The 22,799-nt window shown below is 38.7% G+C and overlaps 1 protein-coding gene across 8 annotated transcripts in view; it reads right to left on the bottom strand.

Annotated features, from left to right (window-relative positions):
• The window catches only part of RNF38 (ring finger protein 38), a 115,053-nt gene that overhangs the window by 22,205 nt on the left and 70,049 nt on the right, over positions 1-22,799 (bottom strand). For all 8 annotated transcript variants that reach the window (XM_085302104.1, XM_085302099.1, XM_085302101.1 and 5 more), the window contains 3 exons: positions 5,978-6,171; positions 4,420-4,633; positions 2,058-2,225 (listed from right to left, as the gene is read on the bottom strand). In XM_085302104.1, coding sequence (XP_085158230.1) covers positions 2,058-2,225; positions 4,420-4,633; positions 5,978-6,084 — 489 coding nt within the window. In that variant the 5' untranslated portion in view covers positions 6,085-6,171. The remainder of the gene's footprint in view (positions 1-2,057; positions 2,226-4,419; positions 4,634-5,977; positions 6,172-22,799) is intronic.

The following is a 22,799-nucleotide window of genomic DNA, read 5'->3' as shown; positions in this document are numbered from 1 at the left end:
CAAATGTTTCTATTAAAATAAAAATATTTTAACATTCGATAAATTAAAAACTATTCTATAAAATACTTGAAGATAAATTTTCAACATTTATTCAATGTTGAAAAGCAGGCTATATTTTGCACCCCACATTACAATGAGAGTACTTTAGTTCTGGACTCCAAATTACATTTGTTTCATGATGTTATATTCAGGTCAAATCACCCACTGAACTACTTTCCAGTATACCTATAATATGCAATGATCTCTGCTGCATTTCTAGTTTCTCATGTTTGACCACTTCCATTCCAGTCGGTTTCTTCAGCTGTGTGTCATTACAGCTTCATTTTACAGGAGGACTTTTCCAGATCTTTGGCTTATGAAAGTAATAAAATGATACCAGCGAGTTCACAGATGACAAAAAGTTACGAGGCACAAGTCAGTGTACTCGTTAAGTATAACTAACACAATTCTATTCACGTATATATTTAAAACAGAGCTGCATTGCTGAATTCTAAAATATTTGCAAATTGTGGTCAACTAACTGCTGAGAGGGGAGTGCACCAACAATGTGTTGTTTGGATTCCCTTAGGCCCCAATATAAAGCTTTAGAAGATTTTTCTCCGGATGTTGCTTAGTGCCTTTTAGGAAATACTGTATTCTTGACTTGCTGAATCTACTATGCAAGCATTGCTGCATTTATGTGTGCACTCACTCTGAGATTGCTTTCCTTCACAAAACTGTATCAAGCAGTAAAAACCTGCAGATCTCAAGACAGAGACAGTAATGAGAAGAAAAAAACTCTCTCTCATCCTGCCTCAGGGATACACACTGTCAGCTTTTCAGCACTTTGAAAGTTAAAGGGAGATACCACCTGTAAGTATTTCAGACTGGTCAGCAGTAACCCGGAGAAGATGGTGTATATAATGGGGATAAATGGCATCTGGATAACAGGAATGCAAACTATTGTTCCTCACTCTTCAATTTTGCTGCTTCAACCAGAGCTAGTTAGACTGGTACTAGTAGTTTAAACAAAGAAATAGGAATTCATGTTAGGTGGTTTTTTCTTCATTGCCACAGGCTTATTCATGGCCTCAGGTCACAAAACATACATGTAACAGTAATATGGGAAAGGCTACCAAGTGACAACCCAGTAAAAATCCAGTAAACCATGTAGGTGACCATTGCTTGGACAAATCAAAGCTATTAACTAGGGTACCCAGGGGAAATGAATATTAGCATTATAAATAGCGACCAGACTATATAGTCATATATAGAGGTTTTTAAATATATATTATATTATAGATTTACAATAGAAAAAAGAAAAATAGTTGCAACTCTTCGTGGGTGTTCTGCAACCTTCATTTGGCACAAGTGAAATTTCTGGGGGTAGATAGTTCTTCCTGAGTTCTGATGCCAGTGAGCACTTACTGATGAAATCACCACAGGATAGCATACCATGAGAATGTAACTGGAAAGTAGCATCTTCCAACAGACATGAAAATTTATGGAAAAACAGTTCAAATTCTTTCAAATTTTAAGTTGGCAGAAATTACCTACTAAACTCAGTTTACAGATATCTCAGACAGAAACATCATTACTAAAGACAAATACTTTGATTCATTTTCAGAGAGCATTTGCAAATAAAAAAGAACTTGGTTTCTACAGATCTTTCATGATCTTACCAGTTCTCAGAAGGGGGAAAAAAAATAAAACAAGAACTGATTTTGGAGATTTTCTGTGCATAACCAATTCCTGTGCAAGGTCTCTTAAACTTAGTAAATTTTTCTCGGTGAGCTGCCTAATAAGCTTAACAATAGTTGCTGATGAGAAACCAGATCATAAACTAGCATTTATTTGGAATTAAAAAACATAAGCATAAGATGTCGTGATTCTACAAAGCAACTAGGTAAGCACTATACATTTACCAGTTCTCAGGCCTACACTGTCAGGTCACTGCAATTTATCACAAGAAATAAAGGCTTTTTCCAGTGCAATGAAAACCATATGCCAAGTAAAGTGCCAAGACGCCACTACTATGTCCAAGATCAAAGCTGGTATAATTACAGAAGTCCACTTACTGGGGGAGGCACACTGCAAACTGGAAGGTGCTGCCCACTGAAAACCACTGAGCACCCTGGAACCTGCTGTGTGCTGCAGGCTGGGATGTGCTGACCCGTGCAAAGTGGGATCCCATGTGGCGCCACTGTTGTCACTGTATATGATACAGGGACTGTGCCCTGATGGATCTGCAGCAAAAGGAAAAGAAAGCTTTAGTTAGCTGTTAAGAGTTTACAGTAACAGTTAAGTACAATTATGGCATGACAGGCAAAATAAACTTTCACCTATCAGAAAGTGAATACACTAGAAAAAACACATTCACAAACAAAGTGTAAAAGGAAGGACACATCTCTAATTCCTGTTCTTTAAAATATTGTTCTCAATGGAATATTACTCAGATCACTGCTTTCAGTGCAAGGCCAGGAGGGATTTCTCAACTTAAAAAATTAAAACCTCTAACTCATCTTAGGAGGACTCAAATAGCATCTCAGAACAGTAACACCCCCCCACACACACACGCTAAAGTTAGCCCTTATAAAATAAGAAGGCTGTAACTTGCACACAAAAGCCAATCAAAAGTATAAAGGAAAAAAAAATCGACAAGTAGCTAAAGAATCTTCTCAGCTCAGAAAGGAAGACTAATTGAATGATAAGTCACAGGCTCATATCTTTAAAGAACTTTTTATAGCTTTTCTTTACTTCGAAGTGGCCAGTCTCTGGACTCATGCTTAGATCAACATTCACAGGATGTCTCTTAATCTGACTGTAACAGAAAGGTAACTGAAAAGCTCAAAAAGAGAGGTAACATACTTATAAACATGACTGAGGCATCAGACTAAGTATCCAAGGATATATTAAAAAAACCCACCTAGGCATATATATTTTTGGGTTAGCAATATTCTGCAAAATTTAATCATCAGACCAAAAGCAGGCRGTATTCTGGACTTAGATACTAATCAGGTTTTTTTACATTAACTATGAAATCTCTGATGAAAATCTCAAAGAATTRGTGTCAAAGGAGCATAAATCCATAGGAAGTAATTATTTCAAACCTCCTTCTTCCTTCATGATCTGCTAAAAAATGGAACCCACCTGTGGGAAATTAACAAGCAAGAACAGCTTATTATGAAGCTGAGAACAAGTAGATTAAAGACAGCTAACCTACTGAACTGACCAATGGATGAGGCCAAAACAGGAACAGAGATTACTGAACTCAACCCTCAACCCTTATATCGCTAGTGACAGAAACCACTCTCAGGAGCCGCACTGACTTTGGTCTAGTTTGGCTCAGGAACAAAAGCAGGTATTTTGTCAGAGGTTAATCAGGGACTTTCATGCAACAGTAGTTGGACATCCAGTGCAATGCTGGGTATGACTGATTCAGGAATATTTACTGCTCTTACAGTATATGGAGGAAAAAATGACCTCTTACAGTTCTCTCCCTGAAGTAGCCTGTAAAAAACACTACCATGGAAGGTCTCAGCAAGTTTGAAAACACTGATATCTAATCACAGATGTAAATACTTCGTTACTGAACATTGCTCTGCACACAAAACATAACATAGTGGTGTGCAGCTGTACTGAATGCAAATGAGCTTTTAAGTACGGATTTAAGAGTTGCATTTTATGCACCTGCAGTTTGAGAACTGGATATCCAGATAACCAGTTCTGCCCCCAGTTCATGACTACAAAGCAACTAATATACTTGTGCTGCAGCCTGCTGTTTTGAGGAGAGGAAGAAGGAAAAAAAAATAAAAGGATCAATAGGATAACTTCTTTTACAGGTCCTCAATTATGGAATTCTGTACCAATTCCTGTTTCAGAGAAGACCTGATTATATATTTTCCGAACTATCCAGAGAGCTCATTTTTTCACACCATTTAAGGAGGAGTTAGGTTGAAGATAGGATGGCTAATGTGGCAATGAAAAAATGCCATTATGTAGACAGTCAATTATAAGCATTATGAATCTCCCTAAATAACRTATTTTGATATTTAAACACTCTTGAGTTTTTTTACTCCTAAGAGGTACTTCATGTAAAACTAAATACAAACTTAATTATTATGTATCTTAAACTAAATTTAACTTCAGAAGCAGAAGGACTGCAATTCAAAGGGTGAGCCAGAGGCCTACAAAACTATGCCAATAAATGCACTGACAATTTGTTAGCTTTCACTCTTCTCTATTAAGACTCTGGGTTTTTGTTTTCACTACCTGCTGCAGCCCTCCATACACCAACAAAACTCAAGAGATAAAATGCTGTATATGAGGGCAAATAGGACTATTTTCATTATGTGATCTTCATTGTCAACTAATTAAGGGATTAGGGAGATCCTGAAGAATTCCACAACATCCTCAGGTTTGTAATTCTAACACCCTTACCTGATCATGAATGTCAACCATCACTGCATTCTGCTGTGGCGGGTGAGCGGCTGGGTGCAACATACGAGGAGATACATTCGGTGGGTGAAAGGCTCGTGGCTCTTCTATTGCTTGCTGCTGTCCATATGAGAGATGGTGATAGTTCTCATCCTGGCTAATGGAATTATGTCGAGACAGACGATCTCTCCTTGCTCTCTGACGTCGAACAGGAGGACTGGAAACACATCAAAAAAGATGAGAGATTACGTAAATGCCCATAAAATTTTCTTTATAACTAAGAACACGTGAGAATCTGGTATCAAGAAAAGTTTGACATTGGAAAACTTTACTGGAAGTTTTATTAGCTTGGAGGGTAATTCCTCACCAACTCCAGGCTAAAGCATTAGCACTGACACTCWTTTCCACATAAGTGTTTAACAGAATGTAACTTAATGCCAAATGCCCCCATAAAGCACCACTGTATCAAACTATACCCACTGCAAGTTCACAAATCAATTTCTTTCTCAAGTTTGACAAGCTGTATGAAGAGCCATGCCATTTTGAATGTCACTGATGGAAAGCTTTCAGATTTGTAGACTTGAAATGGAGACAAAAAACAGTGTATTTTTAAGTAGCTTGCCCCAAACTGCCACTCCATGATCACAGCTGACAAGCTTTATGGAGTCAGAAGAAAACTATTCATATGTTTCTAATCTTGGCTAATATTGTGCATTTGTGAAAAAGCATGGACACTTCCATTTTAGTAGAAATAAAATTACAGTATTTCTCTGAAGCAAATAGTGAGCAGTGTGCTTTAACTTGCATTAGATGACTCGATATTTTTGAGCCCAGTTATAGGGAGGTGAAAGTCTGTGTTTTGGATAATTAATCTTAGTAGTAAAGAAGTCTGTATTTTTATACTTTCTTACGATGTAATTCAGGCATTAGTTCAGCCTGGCCATAAAAAACTTCACTCTTCCACGACTAACTGAATTTATTCCAAAACCTCTGCTTTGAGGGTTTTTATGAGCCACAAGCTAAAAAGCAAAATAAAAATGTAATTCTTACAACATCTGAACCAACCACCTTACCAACCACATGACAATATGCTATTCTCCTCACTCTCTGCAATCAGGCCTCCTTAATTTAAATTGTTTTTATGTAAGAAAATAATTAAGTGCAACTGCAGCGAAAATTGCAGTACTACAGAAAGAACTATTAATATGTTTAAAAGTAGCCTGAAGAGAAGTAAGATTTTATTTTTTGTTCTAATTTCCTTACATTTTTCAAAATACTTATGGCTCCAGCGCAGAATGAAAGACAGAACCTGGTTCATAACTAAAAAAGTTAATGTTAACCCATCCCCCAGGCTGGGCTGACTCACACAAGTTACAAGAACATGTACCACCTTAAACTGTTTTCAACGGTGTTTTCAGTTGCAATTGTAGCAATTTACAATTCAAAGGAAGTGTTAACGTATTTCTCATAGGATCTAGTCAGTGCTGCCTGTAACACATGCCCCATGAGTTGAAAAGAAAGAGAATAAAATACCATTCCCTAACCTAAACAGCTTGCTTACCTCCTCCTGTTTCGCGCAGGTGTGTTGCATCGTTCCCCTGAGAAGTGGTGTTGGTTGGGCCGAGCTGAAGGAGGCTGCCTATTTGATGTCATCTCCCATGGTCGCATTGGTGGTGATGGGACTGGTGATGCTGCTGTATAGTCAAAGACTGAATGGGAAAGGCGTTGTCTCTTGGGACTAGGACTGTCTTCACTCTATATCAGTGCCAAAAGAAAATACTCCAGATGAGTGAGCTACAATCCACACAGACACTTTAATATTATTTTTTGCAGCTAGCCTCAGAGAGAGGTGCTTACTTCAGACTAGAACAAAGCAACATGAAATTAAGCAGTAGTTACCAATTTATCACCTTCACAATGCAAATTTGTGATGGCTCCCTCACCATGAAAGGAATTATTACCAAAATAAATTTTAGCAGCAGCAAACATCTTATACCCTAATAGCCAGTAAAAATAAAATTATATCTGAAAAGTAAATAGCACTGTTAAGAAAATAAGAGAGATCTTATTTTAACCCTTCCTCTCAACATTTACAGGCCACAGATACATGTAAAAAAAAGCCTACACAGAGTATTTGCACCAATGGAATCCATACTTGTTAATAAACAGATGCCATACAGTTCTTGAGCTCAGAATTGTATCTCAGCCTTATTTCAGTTCTCACATGGCTGATCAGGCATTTGATTTGTATTGCAGCCAATGTGAATTCTGATACTCAGAATTAATTACGTCACTTCACCTTTCAACCTATTAGTATAATAAGGGCCTTTGGCAAGAACTTACATGTGATCTGGTCAAAAGCAGTCATTCACTGGTTAAGTTCGGGTACTTCACTAAAGTTCTGCTGAGACTAGACAATACCTATACCTATAGTTGTCAATGATAAAAAGCTGTCCAGTTTCAAGTAACTTTCTCCCATTTGGTCCTGAACACAAATAACTACCTCTCCTTTCCATTGTATGTCTCTGCCTAAAATGCTTGTCTCTGTCTCACATCTCTATAGGTACATACTAAGTAGATGGATTAAGTTACCATTCTTGTCAAAACTTCCCACAGATGTCTCAGAAACCAGATGCAAAGGCAATAAACATCCCTTTACTCCCTTGCCACTGTTTTGTCAAAATTACAAGCTGTCATGCTATTAACAAGCATATAACTGAAACCACAGATCAACACAGACTCTGCTCTACAGCTTACTGTATGAATACATAAAATCTGAAGYCAATACATGAACTACCATGATACCATGGTGGGGGAGAGGGGAGAAGAGGGCAGGGGAAGAGTTATGTCTTGGCTTTAATTAACAAATCGATTCCCATGTGATGATTGTAACAGGGTTATAACAGCACGTGGGAAAGTATAAGGAATGACAKACAAATCACAAATCTTGTAAAATTCAGTATTTTTTTATGTCAGTTTCAAAAAGCACTTGGAATAACCAGCTACAGCCAGTGTGATTTTGTGATCTATGTTATTATCAGTCCATAAGTACAACAGCTTGTTCATGGAATACAATATTTTCAGAAACAACGACTGCTGCCAAAATCTCCTTTGTTCCATCTTGCTAATATCCAGAACATTCCCTGGGACTACTACTGCTTTTTACAGCCATTCTGCGAGGCGTCTTTTCTTCTGTCCAACAAGCAACAAGCACAGGATGCCTGGCAGCAYTTTTTTACCCAGCAAGGAAAAAAAATATTTACCTTATTTGAAATATTAATTCAAGAAAAAGAACAAGGTGAGTGCTTACACAAATTGCTTCGTATTTAAAGGCATCTTATTACTACTAGCAGGAGATTAAACTTAATGTCAGAACACACACACACACACACAAAAAAAAAGCCAATCTTATCCCTAGCAGTCAGACAATTCATGGTTAGATACTCTCAATACATTTTTACCTCTGTGCCACAGGGAATCTCAATATATAACAGTGCCAAAGGAGATTAAACAGCATGTTCACTCTTAAAGTATTCTTCAGTTGAAATATATTACCAGGAATATTATCACATACAGCAATTTGTTATGCTTCTGTTTATTTTTCTTTTAGTAATTTTTTTGCGGTTTGTCTAAATGCTGTTCCAATTTATATGGTATTTTGATGAAGACAACACACCTAAAGGTGTTCTTCTGCTCCAGTTAAACCATGAAGATTACACTCACAAAAGCTAATTAGAAGATTAACCACTACAGAAGGAAGTTATAACCAAAGAACAACTGTGGTCAATATCTAAAATCACTCTTCTCTTCAACATTCTGCATATTCTCATGGAATGGCCCTGAGGAATAATTCACACATGAAACTACCCTATACCTCCAATGACAGCTTTAGTACTGCTGCCATCCTCAGCATACCAAGACCTTTATTTTAAAAATAACTTTTATCTGAGTACCTTCATCTCATAGGAATTACTTAATGAGTATTTTCAAGTAGAATCTTCTCCTCAGGAAGTTTTATATAGGAAGCAAAATCTGACAGATTGTAACTAACCCARCCCTTTGTATTTTTTTTAAATGAATCATAAAAATCAGTAATAGTATATATCATAGTAAATTTACCTCTATTTTCTATCAGGAATTGCTAACTCAAGAGATGGATTTTGTAAAAATAATTGACTTTTATCACTGAAAGCATTTTACAACTGCAATAAGAGCCTCTCAAGAAAAGTGCTATGGCAAGACAGTGTCATTTGGAGTATCTGACATTTTCACAGGTTGCAGTTCAACAGAACTCGACCTAGTAGGTGTTTAATTACAAAATGCAACAAGCAGACTTACACTTTCAGGAAATGAAGGAAAAAGCCTCTCAAATCCACATTATAAGCACAAGGAGAGTTTAATGGCACCTAAAATCTTTCAATATAGCCGGACAATTTCTAAAACTTTAATTTTTCAGTAAAAAGTTAACACGACATTTCATTTTTTAAAATTTCTATAGGAAATAAAGGATGGCAAAAGTCTCTCAGTAGCTGATACAAGAGGTCACAGAAATACTACAAAACAATCATTTCAAAAAGTTAATTGTAGTTGCCTGGAGATAGTAAAAATCCGACTCTTCAAAGTGAAACCCTTGTGTTTTTGACTCTATTAAATGTCAAGCAATATGAAACACTTCAGACTGCTGGAAAGAAACAAATGTGAGGTAATCTTATGGGCTGGACAGTGTAATTACTTCCTCGAAGATGCAACGCATCCTAACTACAGCATTTTTCATTTGTAGAGATAGAAGAGGGAGCCAATTTAGGTCCTAAAATGGGAAAAGATCAGATGTTCCTCTTAATTGCATTTCTAAAGGCAGTATTTTACAGCAATTTCTTGTATTCACATCTTCAAGTTGCAATCCTGCCTGAAAATCTAACTTTTAATCTCAATCACAAACATTAACTAAAAGAATACATATCAGACAAACTTCTCATCCTTTGAGCATTTAGAAAGTCTATGGTACATTAGACTAATGGTCCATACAGCATCTATCACTTTCCTCTGTATGCTTCTAATATGCACTTACAACTGAGTACACATGAACAGGAGTATTTCTGTAGGGAAAAAATTGTCTCTGCAAATATTGTAGCACTTATTTCTGAATAATCAGTTTTAAATTTGACAACATTTAGCAAAATATGACTGCCTGAAGAAGTCTTTTTAAACAACTTAATTTCCATAACCTTAGGTAACTGTAATGCAATAGATTTAAAAAGCCAAAATAAATAATTCCACCTTTATTATGAAATACTAAGAGTAGACACCTAAGCAGCACGAAGTCATTTAAAGTGAAAGAGCAAACAATTCAAAAAATATTATTCACACTTAGAGGTGATACAAACAAAACAGTACAAAGAACTGTGAAATAATGTTTATGTTGGATTAATTCAACTTAACATGTTTTAAAGCTATATTTGCAGAAAGTTTTGTAAGATATTAATTAAATCCATACTATACAGTAGCTCTTCATCAGCGATGCCAAAATAGATCTCTAACAACATAGGTACTGGTCATAACCAAAAGAATAATCAGCCACTAGGTCACTGTCACACTCTAGGAAATCTTTCAAGATGCTCTCACTGGAAGGCTTAAGAGATCTTTTTGTATAAAAACTGTGGCTGAATTTCATCTCCCTCTCTTTGAATGAGGATTCAAACACTGCCTACCCAAACAACAGATGAATAATGTTTGCATTTTCAAGCAGAAGAGGGCAGTAAATGAACCATTTTGCACATCAAAGACTGAAAAGTGAGGCAACGTCACTTTCAGACTCATTGAAAAGCAAGTTCAGAATCTTGCTTAAAATTTGAAGTTTCCTTGTTTCTACAAAAAGAACCTAAATGAAGCTGCTCAGTATCTCATTGAAACTTTCTTCCCAATAAATAGAAATCTTCCCTTTCCCTCCACAAATTCTTCTTTCAGAAGCAAACATAGCCAAGACTTCTCCTTGACTTCACTCAGTGTTTCCTTGTCACAAAYGGTGGAGAAGCCTAGGAGGACGGGTGTCCTCCTGGACCTTGTCCTTACCAACAGAGAGGGACTGGTCAGAGATGTGAAGGTTGGGGGCAGCCTTGGTTGTAATGATCATGAGATGGTGGAGTTAAGGATCCTGCAGGAAAGAACTAAGGCAACAACCAGGATTGCAACCCTGGACTTCAGGAGAGCGGACTTTGGGCTCTTCAGAGACCTAATTGGTGGAGTCTCATGGATTGATGCCCTAGAAGGAAGTGGGGTCCAGGAGAGCCGGCTAGTATTCAAGCATCCCCTCCTCCAAGCTCAAGAGTGGTGCATCCCTCTGAGTAAGAAGTGCAGCAAAAGGGGCAGGAGACTATCCGTACTACGTGATACTTGATGGGAATGGTCCGTGTTGTAACTTCTTTATCTGTACCACCTGATACTTGGTGAGAATAGTCTAATGCTGTAACTTTTTAGTACCTAGAACAATACCGCTGTGTTAAGCAGGATACAAATAAGTAACTAACAAGGTCTTGGAAATCTGTGAGAAAGAACAGCGGTTGGTCACATACAGCCACAGAATCACCAGGAGAAGCAGTCAACATAAACGTCAGAAGCTGAAGAGTAGTGAAATAGCGACCCCCAAAGTCAAATGTGGCCCCCGAAATAAGTCTGCACGCGTGCACAGTATCATAGCCCAGTTATGCAACCAGGGAAGAGTTGGGCTAGACTCCCCGCACTTGTTGGCCCCAGGTGCCGGGACTCCCACCTACCGCGAATAATCATAAATGCTGGAGTTTTCTGAAGGAGGGAGAGGCTGCTACACAACAGAGGATCACGTTGCCTCCTCGGGGATGCCCGAAAAGATCGTGCCTGCCGACGCTCTCTCTCACCATGCAGACGATTGGGACAAGCATTGAGGTGGTCCTTCTCAAGATTACCATCAGGTTGGTCTGTTTGTAAGTATCTACTAATAAACTGCTTGCTACTGAAGAGTGCGTGTGAGTTTGTGCTGGCTTGCCAAACCGGACATTTGGCCCCCGGGAATCTAACTGGAACAGAGACCTGCAGGGGTAAGCAAGAAGCTCTTGGCCAAATTCAGACAGAAGAAGAAAATACACAGAATGTGGAAGAGGGGACAGGTTACTTGGGAGAATTATAGGAATGCAGTCAGAGTATGTAGAGATGCTGCGAGGAACGCTAAGGCCCAGCTGGAATTGAGTCTGGCAAGGGATGTCAAGGACAACAAGAGGGGATTCTTCAGATACATCAGGAGCAAAAGGAGGACTGCAGAAAATGTGGGTCTGCTACTGAAGGGGGTGGGGGCCATRGTGACAAGGGATACAGAGAAGGCAGAACTACTGAATGCCTTGCTTGCTTCAGCCTTCACTGCTAAGGGCAGCCCTCAGGAATCCCGGAACCTGGATGTGAGGTGGAAAGTCTGGAAAAGGAAGACTTTCCTTCGGTTGAGGAGGAAAGGATTAGAGACCTTCTGGGCAGGCTAGACATCCACAGATCCATGGGCCCAGATCGAGCTGGCAGGTGTTGTTGCCAGGCCACTCTGCATCATCTTTGAAAGGTGCTGGAGAACTGAAGAGGTGCCTGAGGACTGGAAGAAAGCCAAAGTCACTCCTGTCTTCAGAAAGGGCAAGGCGGCAACTATAGGCCCGTCAGCCTCATCTCCATTCCTGGTAAGGTAATGGAACGGCTCATTCGGGATGTCATCTCCAGACATATGGAGGAGAAGAAGGTGATCAGGAGTAGCCAGCATGGTTCACCAAGGGGAAATCATGCTTAACCAACCTGAGAGCCTTCTCTGATGGCACGACTGGCTGGGTAGAGGAGGGCAGAGTAGCAGACATTGTGTACCTTGACTTCAGCCAGGATTTTGATGCTGTCTCCCATAACATCCCCCTAGGCAAGCTCAGGAAGTGTGGGTTAGATGAGTGGACAGTGAGGTGGCTTGAGAACTGGCTGAAAGGCAGAGCTCAGAGGGTTGTCATCAGAGGCATGGAGCCTAGCTGGAGGCCTGTGGCAAGTGACGTCCCCCAGGGCTCAGTACTGGCTCCCATCCKGTTCAACTTCTTCATCAATGACATGGATGAGAGGACAGAGCGTCTCCTGAGCAAGTCTGGTGATGCTACCAAGCTGGGAGGAGTGACTGAGACATCAGAGGGTTGTGGTGCCATTCAGAGAAACCTGGACAGTCTGGAGAGTTGGGTGGAGAGGAACCTCCTGAGGTTCAACAAGGACAAGTGTAGAGTCCTGCACCTAGGGAAAAATAACCCTGGCTGGGGTAGGCACCAGTACAAGGTGGGGGCTGACCTTCTGGAGAGCAGCTCTGCAGAGAAGGTCCTGGGAGTGCTGCTGGATGGCAAATTGACCATGAGCCAGTAAGGTGCCCCTGTGGCCAAGAAGGCCAATGGTCTCCTGGGGTGCATTGGGAAGAGTGTTGCCAGCAGGTCGAGGGAGGTGATCCTGCCCCTGTGCTCAGCCCTGGGGAGGCCTCATCTCAAGTACTGCATCCAGTTCTGGGCTCCCCAGTACAAGAGAGACATGGAGCTGCTGGAGAGAGTCCAGCATAGGGCTACAAAGATGATTAGAGGTCTGGAGCAACTGTCATACGAAGAAAGACTGTGATTGCTGGGCCTGTTCAGCCTGGGGAAGAGAAGACTGAGGGGGGATCTGATCAAGTACCTGAAGGGAGGGTGTCAAGGGGATGGGGACAAACTCTTTTCAGTTGTCCCGTGTGACAGGATAAGAGGCAATGAGCAGAAACTGAACCACAGAAAGTTCTGCCTGAATGTGGGGGGGAATTTCTTCATCGTGAGAGTGACAGAGCACTGCCACAGGTTGCCTGGAGAGGTTGTGGAGTCTCCTTCTCTGGAGATCWTCAAGGCCCGCCTGGATGCAACCCTGTCTAACATTGTCTAGGTGACCCTGCTGAGCAGGGAGGTTGGACTAGATAATCTCCAGAGGTCCCTTCCAAACTTATTGATTCTATGATTCCTTGATGAATTTTTTCCATTTTTATTCCAAAACACTTGTGGGAATTAGTAACTCTATCAGATTTTTTTTTCCTTCTTCTTTAAAGAGTTCTTGCCTCACAGACACTACCATTAGCAACTGTCAGCATTTCTGCCTCCATCCTAGTCTGCTCTCCAGATTTGCTCCATCTCTTTGACATCATCTTCACAGTACTTGCATTCCACATTCTTTCTTGTTGCTTTTCAGAATAGGAAAAGGGGACAAAAGAATACATAGACACATCTGAAAACTACAAGCTTCTCTACTATTGGCAGTTTGAAAGTTCTTCTTAAYCATTTTCCCCCAAAGTTTTTACTTCTCTTTCCAATTTCTTATTTTTAAAGACAATTGCAAGAAATTTGTAAGAAATGTCTCATCACCCAAACAAGTAGTTCGAGCACACGAACTGAAGAAGTTTGTTACAGTTTTATGTTTTCATGTAGACCAAGATCTAATGTTCTGCCACAGTTGTAACTTGTAGATTTTTCCTTTACAAAGATTCTTATGGTCTTCAAAATAAGAAGCTCATACTACAGCACATTCTTCAGCCCAGTCCTGAACATACGTTYCTACAATCTCTTCCATCTCTACCCAGCTCCACCTATTCTCACAAAGTTGGTATGCATGCAGTGCTGCAGAAACAGACCTATCTATTGAGAACATCACCTGATAAATGTAGTGCTGGACACAGTAAGTCTTCTGATGTGACCAAGTGAGCAGCAAGGAAACACTATCAAATTGGATTCATTTATAGGTCTAAATATTAATAAAAAGAAGAAGAAAAAACAGTAGAGTTTCTTTACTCCTCAATATCCTTTTTCATGTTCATAAGGGTAGCTGGTTGACTATCACACTGATCAAAAACTTACTATGGATCCATCCCAATGGTTTCTCTGATGTCCCCTATTCTTAGACGTAGAACTGTGGCACACAGGCCTAGTTCTTCTGGCCACAAACTGGTATCTGATAGCTTAGAAGGGTGCTGAGCACCAAGGGTAAAGGTCTGTCACTTGTCTCCTCTTCATGCACGGAAAATCTGTAACTCACCAAGGGAAGGAAATTGATTTTGTTATGGTTAGAAGGGGAAGCTAAGTAGCTAATATCTAAAAAGAAACAAATTTTTGGAATTAATTTAGTGCTAAAAAATTCAAACCTGGTACGATTTTCTTTAATGCTGTTGATCAAAAGAGTAAATATAAAAATCCCCCCCCCCAAAAAAAATCTATTTTCACAATTAAAAAACACCCAGTAAAAATAATTGTCACCAGAATATAAAAGTAATGATTCACCAAGTTTGCAATACATGTCACCAAAAGAACCAGTTTCATTTAGTGAACCAAATATAATTTTGATTCACTAATGGACAGTTATCAAAAAAACTCTGCATGCTGCTTTTAGAAATTTTTGCCTTTTTTAAAAAGCAATGATGAATCAAGAGGTAAAGGAAATGAAACAAATGGGGTGACATCTTACCCATCTCAAAATCTTAACTGAAACATGAATGAAAATTAATTTAGACAGAAAGCTTTTGTGAACTGAAAATTGACTAATATGCTGGAATCAATGTAACAAATTGCAGTATTGGTATTTAGGTATTTGGACAGATCTAACCACTATAGTAACTGATCACCTCATATTCGAATTGTGTCAAATGTTCTTACTTTTCAATCTTTACATCAATAACAGAATTATTACATACTATTGTGGACAAATGAACAGCATTTTATCTGTCAACCTCTGTGTGACGGAGATACTTATTAGAAGCTTGTTCTTTTCATAATCATATTTAATTCACTTTTATTTAGTATGTGAAAACAGTTGGGCATAGACTGATAAAAAACTAAAGGACAAAGGCCACAAAAGTTGAAGCAATAATTATACTACATTTTTCTACCTTCCCCAGACAMCGAAGTAGACATTTTTTGAGGTACCAGTTATAGCCTGTTTTCCCTAGCCCTCAGCAGCAGGCTGCCAATCACTTACAGAAGTCATCAGTCTAGATCTACAATCAAATTTTGGTTAAAAGCTTTTGCAATTAAGTCATTTTCAAGAGCTAAGTCATTATACTGGCTAATACCGAAACTATCAGTCCTCCCAGATGAACTTTCAAAGAACATTCTTTCCTCTGTCCGCTCCAAAATCAGCACCTTCCTCCCATGCTTGGCCCACAAAGATATTAACTCTGTAAGAAGTCTGGTTTGATCTTTATTTATCTTTAGTCTCACTAAAAAAGAAAAACTCAGAGAAATGTGTTTACATTTAAAAATGAATAATATGACTACTTCTATTCCTTGTTGTTCAGCAGATTGATAAGCAATCATTATGCTAACCAATCCCACAATTTTTCACAGCAGTGACAAACTCTCAATCCCCTGTGTACAGGACAGTGTGAATACAAATACTGGTTCCCAAACAATAAGAAAGGCAGACTTCTGTTTCCCCCAGCAAGTAAAATGAACCTCAAAAGACTTCCACTAAGAATACACATAGAAATTATAAGGATACTACAATCCAGGAGGAATGTGATGAAGACTATCCATGAAAACAGTATAAGCTGAGGAGAATATGGAACAAAGCAATATCCTCAACTCTCACCCTGAAGATTTTACAGAAACGTATGTGTACGTGTGTGTATGTGTATGTGCAAAAACCCACCAAGAAACCCCAAATATCCAAGAAAAATACCCATAATGCCCTTCTCTGTTTATAATATAGCACTCATACAATCACAGAATGGTAGAGGTTGGAAAGGACCTCCGGAGATCATCTAGTCCAACCCTCCCTGCTCAAGCAGGGTCACTTAGAGCATGAGAGAGAGGATCACATCCAGGCAGGTCTAGAATATCTCCAGAGAAGAAGCTACGGGCAACCTGTTCCAGTGCTCTGTCACCCTTACATTAAAGCACTTTTTGCTCATAGTCAGGTGGAACTTCCCGTGTTTCAGTTTGAGCCTGTTGCCTCATACCATCATCAGCACCTCTGAGAAGAGTCGGACCCCATCCTCTCTACCATCTCCCTTCAGATCCTTAAACACATTGATAAGACGCCCCCCTCAGTCTTCTCTTCTCCAGGCTAAACAGGCCCATTCTCACAGTCTTTCTTCCTATCACAGTTGCTCCAGTCCCCTTGCTACCTCAGTAGACCGTTGCTGGACTCACCAGGAGCTCCATTTCTTTCTTATACTAGGAAGCCCAGAATTTGACACAATACTCCAAAGGTGGCCTCACCAGGACTGAGGAGATTGGGAAGATCACTCCCCTTGACCCACCAGCCATTCTCCTCCTAATGTAACCCAGGATACCATTGGCCTTCCTAGCCACAAGGGCACATTGCTGGCTCATGGTTAACTTGGAGTCCACCAGGACTCCCAGTTTCTTCTCTGCAGAGCTGATTTCAAGCAGGTCAGCCCCCAACCTGTACAGGTGCATGGGGTTATTTCTCCCAGGTGTAGGACCCTGCACTTGCCCTTGTTGAACTTTGTGAGGTTCCTCTCCACCCAACTCTCCAGCTTGTCCATGTCTCTGAATTGCAGCACAGCCCGCTGGTCTCGGACAGTCCTCCCAGTTTTGTATCACCAACAAACTTGCTGAGGAGGCACTCTGTCCCTTCATCTAAGTCTTTGATGAATAATTTAAACAAGACTGGACCCAGTACTGGTCCCTGCGAAACACCACTAGCTACAGGTCTCCAACTAGACTCTGTGCCACTAGTCACAACCATCTGRGCTCTGCCTTTCAGCCAGTTCTCAAGCCACCTCACTGTCCACTCATCTAGCATGTATTTCCTGAGCTTGCCTAGGAGAATGTTATGGGAGACAGTGTCGAAAGCCTTCCTGAGGTCAAGAGAGACAACATCCACTGCTCTCCCCTCCTCTACTCAGCCAGTAATCCCATCACAGAAGGCTCTCAAGTTGGTTAAGCATTATTTCCCCTTGGTGAATTCATGTTGACTACTTCTGATCACCTTCTTGTCTTTCATGTGTTTGAAAATGGCATTCAGGATGAGCTGTTCTCTCACCTTCCCAGGGATGGAGGTGAGGCTGACTAATCCTTAGTTCCCTGAGTTCTGCTTATCACCTTTTTATATGGTTGAAGTGATATTTGCTTTCCTGTAGTCCTCAAACACCTCTCCTGATTGCCAGAGCCTTTCAAAGATGATGGAGAGTGGCCTAGCAATGACATCTGCCAGCTCCCTCAGTACTTGTGGCTGCATCCCATCRGGCTCATGGACTTGTGGATGTCATATTTCCTTAAATGATTTCTAACATGAGAAAAAGGTTGCTTTTTTTCTATTTAAAACAATATACTTATTTCACCGCTTCTTTGTTTTCTTACTGTAGGAACAGAAGGAAAAAACATGAACAAATTAACTGTCAAGATGACAGATAAAAAGCTCTTGGGATCCACACATACAGTCTGACATTTCTTTTAAATACATTCTGAAGTAAATAAATCTTAAATTACTAAAAAGAGGTAAACATGCAATAACCTTTTAAAAAAAGACTGCTGTGGCAAAAATGGCCAAAAAGTTACAGATTTTATAAGCAGACTGACCACTTCGAGGCATAACTGCTGTGCATTTTCCAAGACAAAATAAATGAAGATAATCCAGTTGGACACAGGGCTAATGACAAAGGATGTGTCCATTTACAAAGATCTGCCAGCAGAATCATACTGCAGTGACACACAGCATTTACTGGCAAAATCTCTTTAGAATAACTTTAGCTGACAGAATAAACATCAGCAACAAGAATGTTTTGGCAGTATAAGTGGGTTTGCCCTAAGAATTTTGCTGGCCTAGTTAAGCTGGTTAATGGAGTGTTCTTTTTCATATTGCTAACTGACATAGTTATGCCAGTGAAATTTGAGCACAAAACACTGCTTACTCAGCTTCTGCAGCATTGAACAGGATTCAGAACCTGTTTCAAACTGCCATCCTTCCTTTTTATTTGTCCTCATGAATAATAAAATATCTGGAACAGATATTACGACTCCACTGGTAGAAAATCTTCCTGTTTCTGCCTGCTTACAATAAGCTCTCCAGTCTTGCATAACAAAGAGATAAAGCAAAGGTACAGTGGGTATACTGTGAGAAAACAAGAATTATAATATTTATCTTCACCAGGCACCAAAGCTAAACCTGAGAACCTAACATTCCTGGTAATTGTATTAAGTGATGTATCATTAGAAATTTTCTAAGACTCACTGAGACTTAACTGAAAAATATCACTATCAATAATATCCAGAAACATTTTTTCTAGTCAAGTTTCGACTTCACATTGATGAGTTTCAGAAATTACGGTTGGCTAAGTGCATATAAGACAAAATTTAATTTAATAGAATTAATTCCTGTTTATTGAGAACAATGGCCAGTGTTTTCCTTCAGCTACCAGAATGAACAACGAATCCTACATAGTAAGAGTTTCTGCAAAAGATCTGAAGGCATACAGTAGCGTAGCTGATACTGGTACCACAGAGCGCATTCCACCAACTGTAACCCTTCATTTTACTCATGATCAAAACACATCATTAACCTGAATATGCTATGTTTATATTAACATGCTGTTTATTCAACTGAAGCCTGACAGGCTTCATATGCATTTCTAGGGCCACTCTTGTATCCATTCCTTCTCTGAAATGCAACTCCTAGTTAACTATGTTTAAGACACATACAAAATAATAACTATGAGATAGTCAAGCTAATACTGTTTTTAGTTTCACATAGGATATAATATTTTAAATGATCTTAAGAATTTGTTTCTTATGGTGACAATTTTTTACACAGAACACTAGAATATTTCTTTATCATATATGATTCTTAACAGACACAAGAATCAGAGTCCTATTTGGCACATTGCAGCATCCTCTAAAAGAAGAAATGAAGCAAATTCTGTTTAGTACAGCTACTTATATTTTTTCCAAATCTACTGCTTATACAAAAAGGACAGTGTACTGAGATGGAATATATGCATCACATCCAAAGCAACTCCTTTTACAAAGCTGAAGTATGTTTTAAGATTTAAGGAAAAGCACAGCCATCTCAAAGTTCTTAAAATTGAATTTCTAYGTTATTTGCATGTCAAGAGGAAATCTCAATAAATGTCTTTTAAATAGAAATTGATGCATGCAAATAAGAATTCAAATCCTTTGAAATAACCTTTGTAATCCTTATTTTTCAAATAAGGAAATCAAAGCAATTTCAATACTGCTAAACACAACACATGAAGTATTTGTTTTAATACTACATTAAGCTTTTTTTTTTTTTTTTTTCCCAGTTAGGGACTGTACATGTGTATTTTCCATATACATCATTCAAATTTCAATACAGGAAAAAAAACAGCTATATGTCCTTTCTAATAAAGGATAAAGTCAGCAGTTGGAAAAACATTCATCTTACTTTTAAACTTCAATTTATTGTCTCAGTTTTGACCTCAAATTTGTCACTGGTAGGGATAGCAACACAAGGAAAGCAATGTGAAATCAAAGCAAGAATTGCTGTTTCTGCAGAAACTTTCTACAATTAACACACACTACAGTAGTAAGCAAAATCTGTCCTAGTGATCTGACTAAATATTTGCAGACTGTTTCTCTTAGAAGATGCAAGGGTAAAAAGTATGCAACAAGTATTACTAGTACGTAACAATGTTTCTATACAGATACATATATATATATATTCAGTTCATTATTTCATACCAGCTCATCTTTAAATTACCTTCCAAGATTTGAGTTCAAGTGTCCATGTTTTGACATCACCACCACCTAAAACAATACAGAAAATGCCATTTCAAGAGATGGTGGTGACAGTACCTTCTGTGAATACAGAAGATAGATATAGAAAATAGAGTTCTGTAGACTCTATTTTGAAGTGTAAATAAGATAGAAAATAAATTTCTAACTAAAACAAATTTGTAGTTATGTAGAAATGAGTAATTTCCGTATATACAAGGCTAACCGGAATCAAACTTGGCATGCTTACTTTTAAGAATTTGTCACGACAAAGAAATTATCTTAAATGTTGTTTAAAAATTAGATCATTTAAGTGCTACAGAGGCGAGAGGAAAAGTCTGGTAAAATCAAAATAAGACGGTTAGATATAACGACATTTTAAAAGAAGATCAGATTTTCAACTTTTAAATAATTCTTTTCTTGCAGCTGATGGCACAAGGAGTCTGAAGAGAAGTCTGGCTGAAAGTTGTCCTCATACCACAGCCTCATCTACATACAGGTTTGTACGTATGGTATATATTCACTATTAACTTTTTCTATTAGGGATGTGAAACTAACATACAGGTATGTAAGACAATTCTGAAAGAATCGCACTATTTCCACTTAAGTTTTTTTCCCCTTCACATTAAATTATATAAATATACATATGTATATGTACAAATATACATATAAACCATAATATACAGAAATGGACAAACCAGCTTTTCAGCACTGAAGACTAGAACTACTTATTCAGAAAAACTAAAAAATGTATATTTTAGGCTAATAAGATTTGCTGACAAAGTTTAAAAACCTGTCCAAACACTGAACTGAGCCAAACTGCTACCTAAGCACCTGAACTAGTACTCAGTGAGGCATAACCCAATTTTTGACATAAGAATACTTTCTAGCAGCAACTAGCCTAGATGATTTAAAATATTCCTGTCCAAATTTCAGCCTGCACCTGAGAGATTGCATTTCCACTGATGTAAACGTACTTCACAGCAGCGTAGTTGATGTCCTTACTGCAGCGGGCACCAAAGACATGTCAGCACTGGAAATTTTTCCTATAAAAAGTTCTACTGAAAAATTACCACAACAGCAATTGTGGCAGAGCATATTCATGCTTGGCTGCCTTCATTGGCTTTCAAAAGGTATGCATCTTGTCCAGTAAACTGTGCCATTAGAAATTTCTGGTATATATAATGCAATATGAGCAAATTCTCAGGAACTGAGTAAATCTGCGTTTGGATTGTTTCAGTAATATCCTAAAGTACACTCAATCTCTACGCTCTTCCAGTATTTCCATCTTGTTAGAAATGTGAAGGCTCAGCATATATGAGAGATATTCAATCTGTTTCATATACTAAATAAGTAGTCCACAAAACAACCTACCTACCAAGCTGATGGGACCAGACTGTGATACAGATGTAGAATGTTCTTCGATATCCTGCAACACTTGCATGGTGATTTTAATACAAGCAATTGTCATATAACTTTAAAACACTTGTATTTAAACACAGGCCTGAAAGCTCAAAGAGGACAGGTAACTTACTTCAAAGAATAAGGCACTAATCAGGTTTCACTTTTTCAAATTTCCTTCCTCTCTGAAGGGACCCCACAGACAGAGACAATACTGAGGGAGAAATCACATGGCACAGAGCACAACTGCAACATGGTCCAACAGGGAGCTAACTATATAGTAGTCTCCACTCAGAGTCAGGGCTCTTCTCCCTACAACTCCGCTCYCCGCTTCTCCCAGTTCTCACTCTTCTCCTCTTTTTTATTCCTTCCTTCCTTTCCTCAAACGATCTCTCATGAAAAGATGGAAAATTTCACAGCTAAAATAGCTAAAAAGACTTTATTTTCTCATTCACATAGTTAAGAACAATTAAGCCTTTTGTATCACCTACAAATGGCTGAATACAATGAAATGCTAAAACAAACCTGTTCTTAGTAAGGGTAATGTTATTGCTGGCATCCTGTTAACTAGCTTACTGCTAATACAGAGTTACTATATTTACGCAATGTAGAATCATCCTGTAGGCTAGTATGAACTTCGCACTTAGTTTAATAGATTCAATTCTTTTTTAAAGCTCATCAGTTGTAGATAATGGCCTATACGTGAAGGGCTTTCTTTTAAGCTTTTATCAGCCACCGCAATTTTTACTAACAGCTGATGTATGTTAATATGGTTGTTTTAAGCAACTCTGGAAGAAAAGATTTTCCTTTTCCATTGAGTTGGGGTCTGAATGCACCTTTTACCCTCAGCAGCTTGTAGCTATTCTGAGCATCAGAGTAATCACAAATCCTGTGGATGTACTAACTGTCACAACAGCAGCTGGTTCCAGTGTCTCTACCAAATATGTACTGGGTGGCTGTTATCTAACAGATGATACCTTGCATGAATATACCGTGTAGCAGAGCTCAGTTTTCTCAATATAAGAGATTCTTTTTTTGATAGAAAAAGTAAGAAAGCATTGATCTTTCCCACTTGCTAAGTTAATCTAAAGGAGGAGTATAAGAAAATATTGTAGGCCTTTCTCATTGAAGTTTAAAGAAACAACTTATATCTGTGCAATTTTTCTTTTTCTTTCTCTTCCCCCCCCCCTTTTTTTTTTTTTTTTTTCCTCTCCTTCACAAGGCGTGTAACAA

Source organism: Rhea americana, unplaced genomic scaffold (assembly GCF_003343005.1).
Source record: "Rhea americana isolate MKP2758 unplaced genomic scaffold, rheAme1 scaffold_186, whole genome shotgun sequence".
Lineage (NCBI taxonomy): Eukaryota > Metazoa > Chordata > Aves > Rheiformes > Rheidae > Rhea > Rhea americana.
This window is presented reverse-complemented; position numbering and strand designations above follow the sequence as displayed.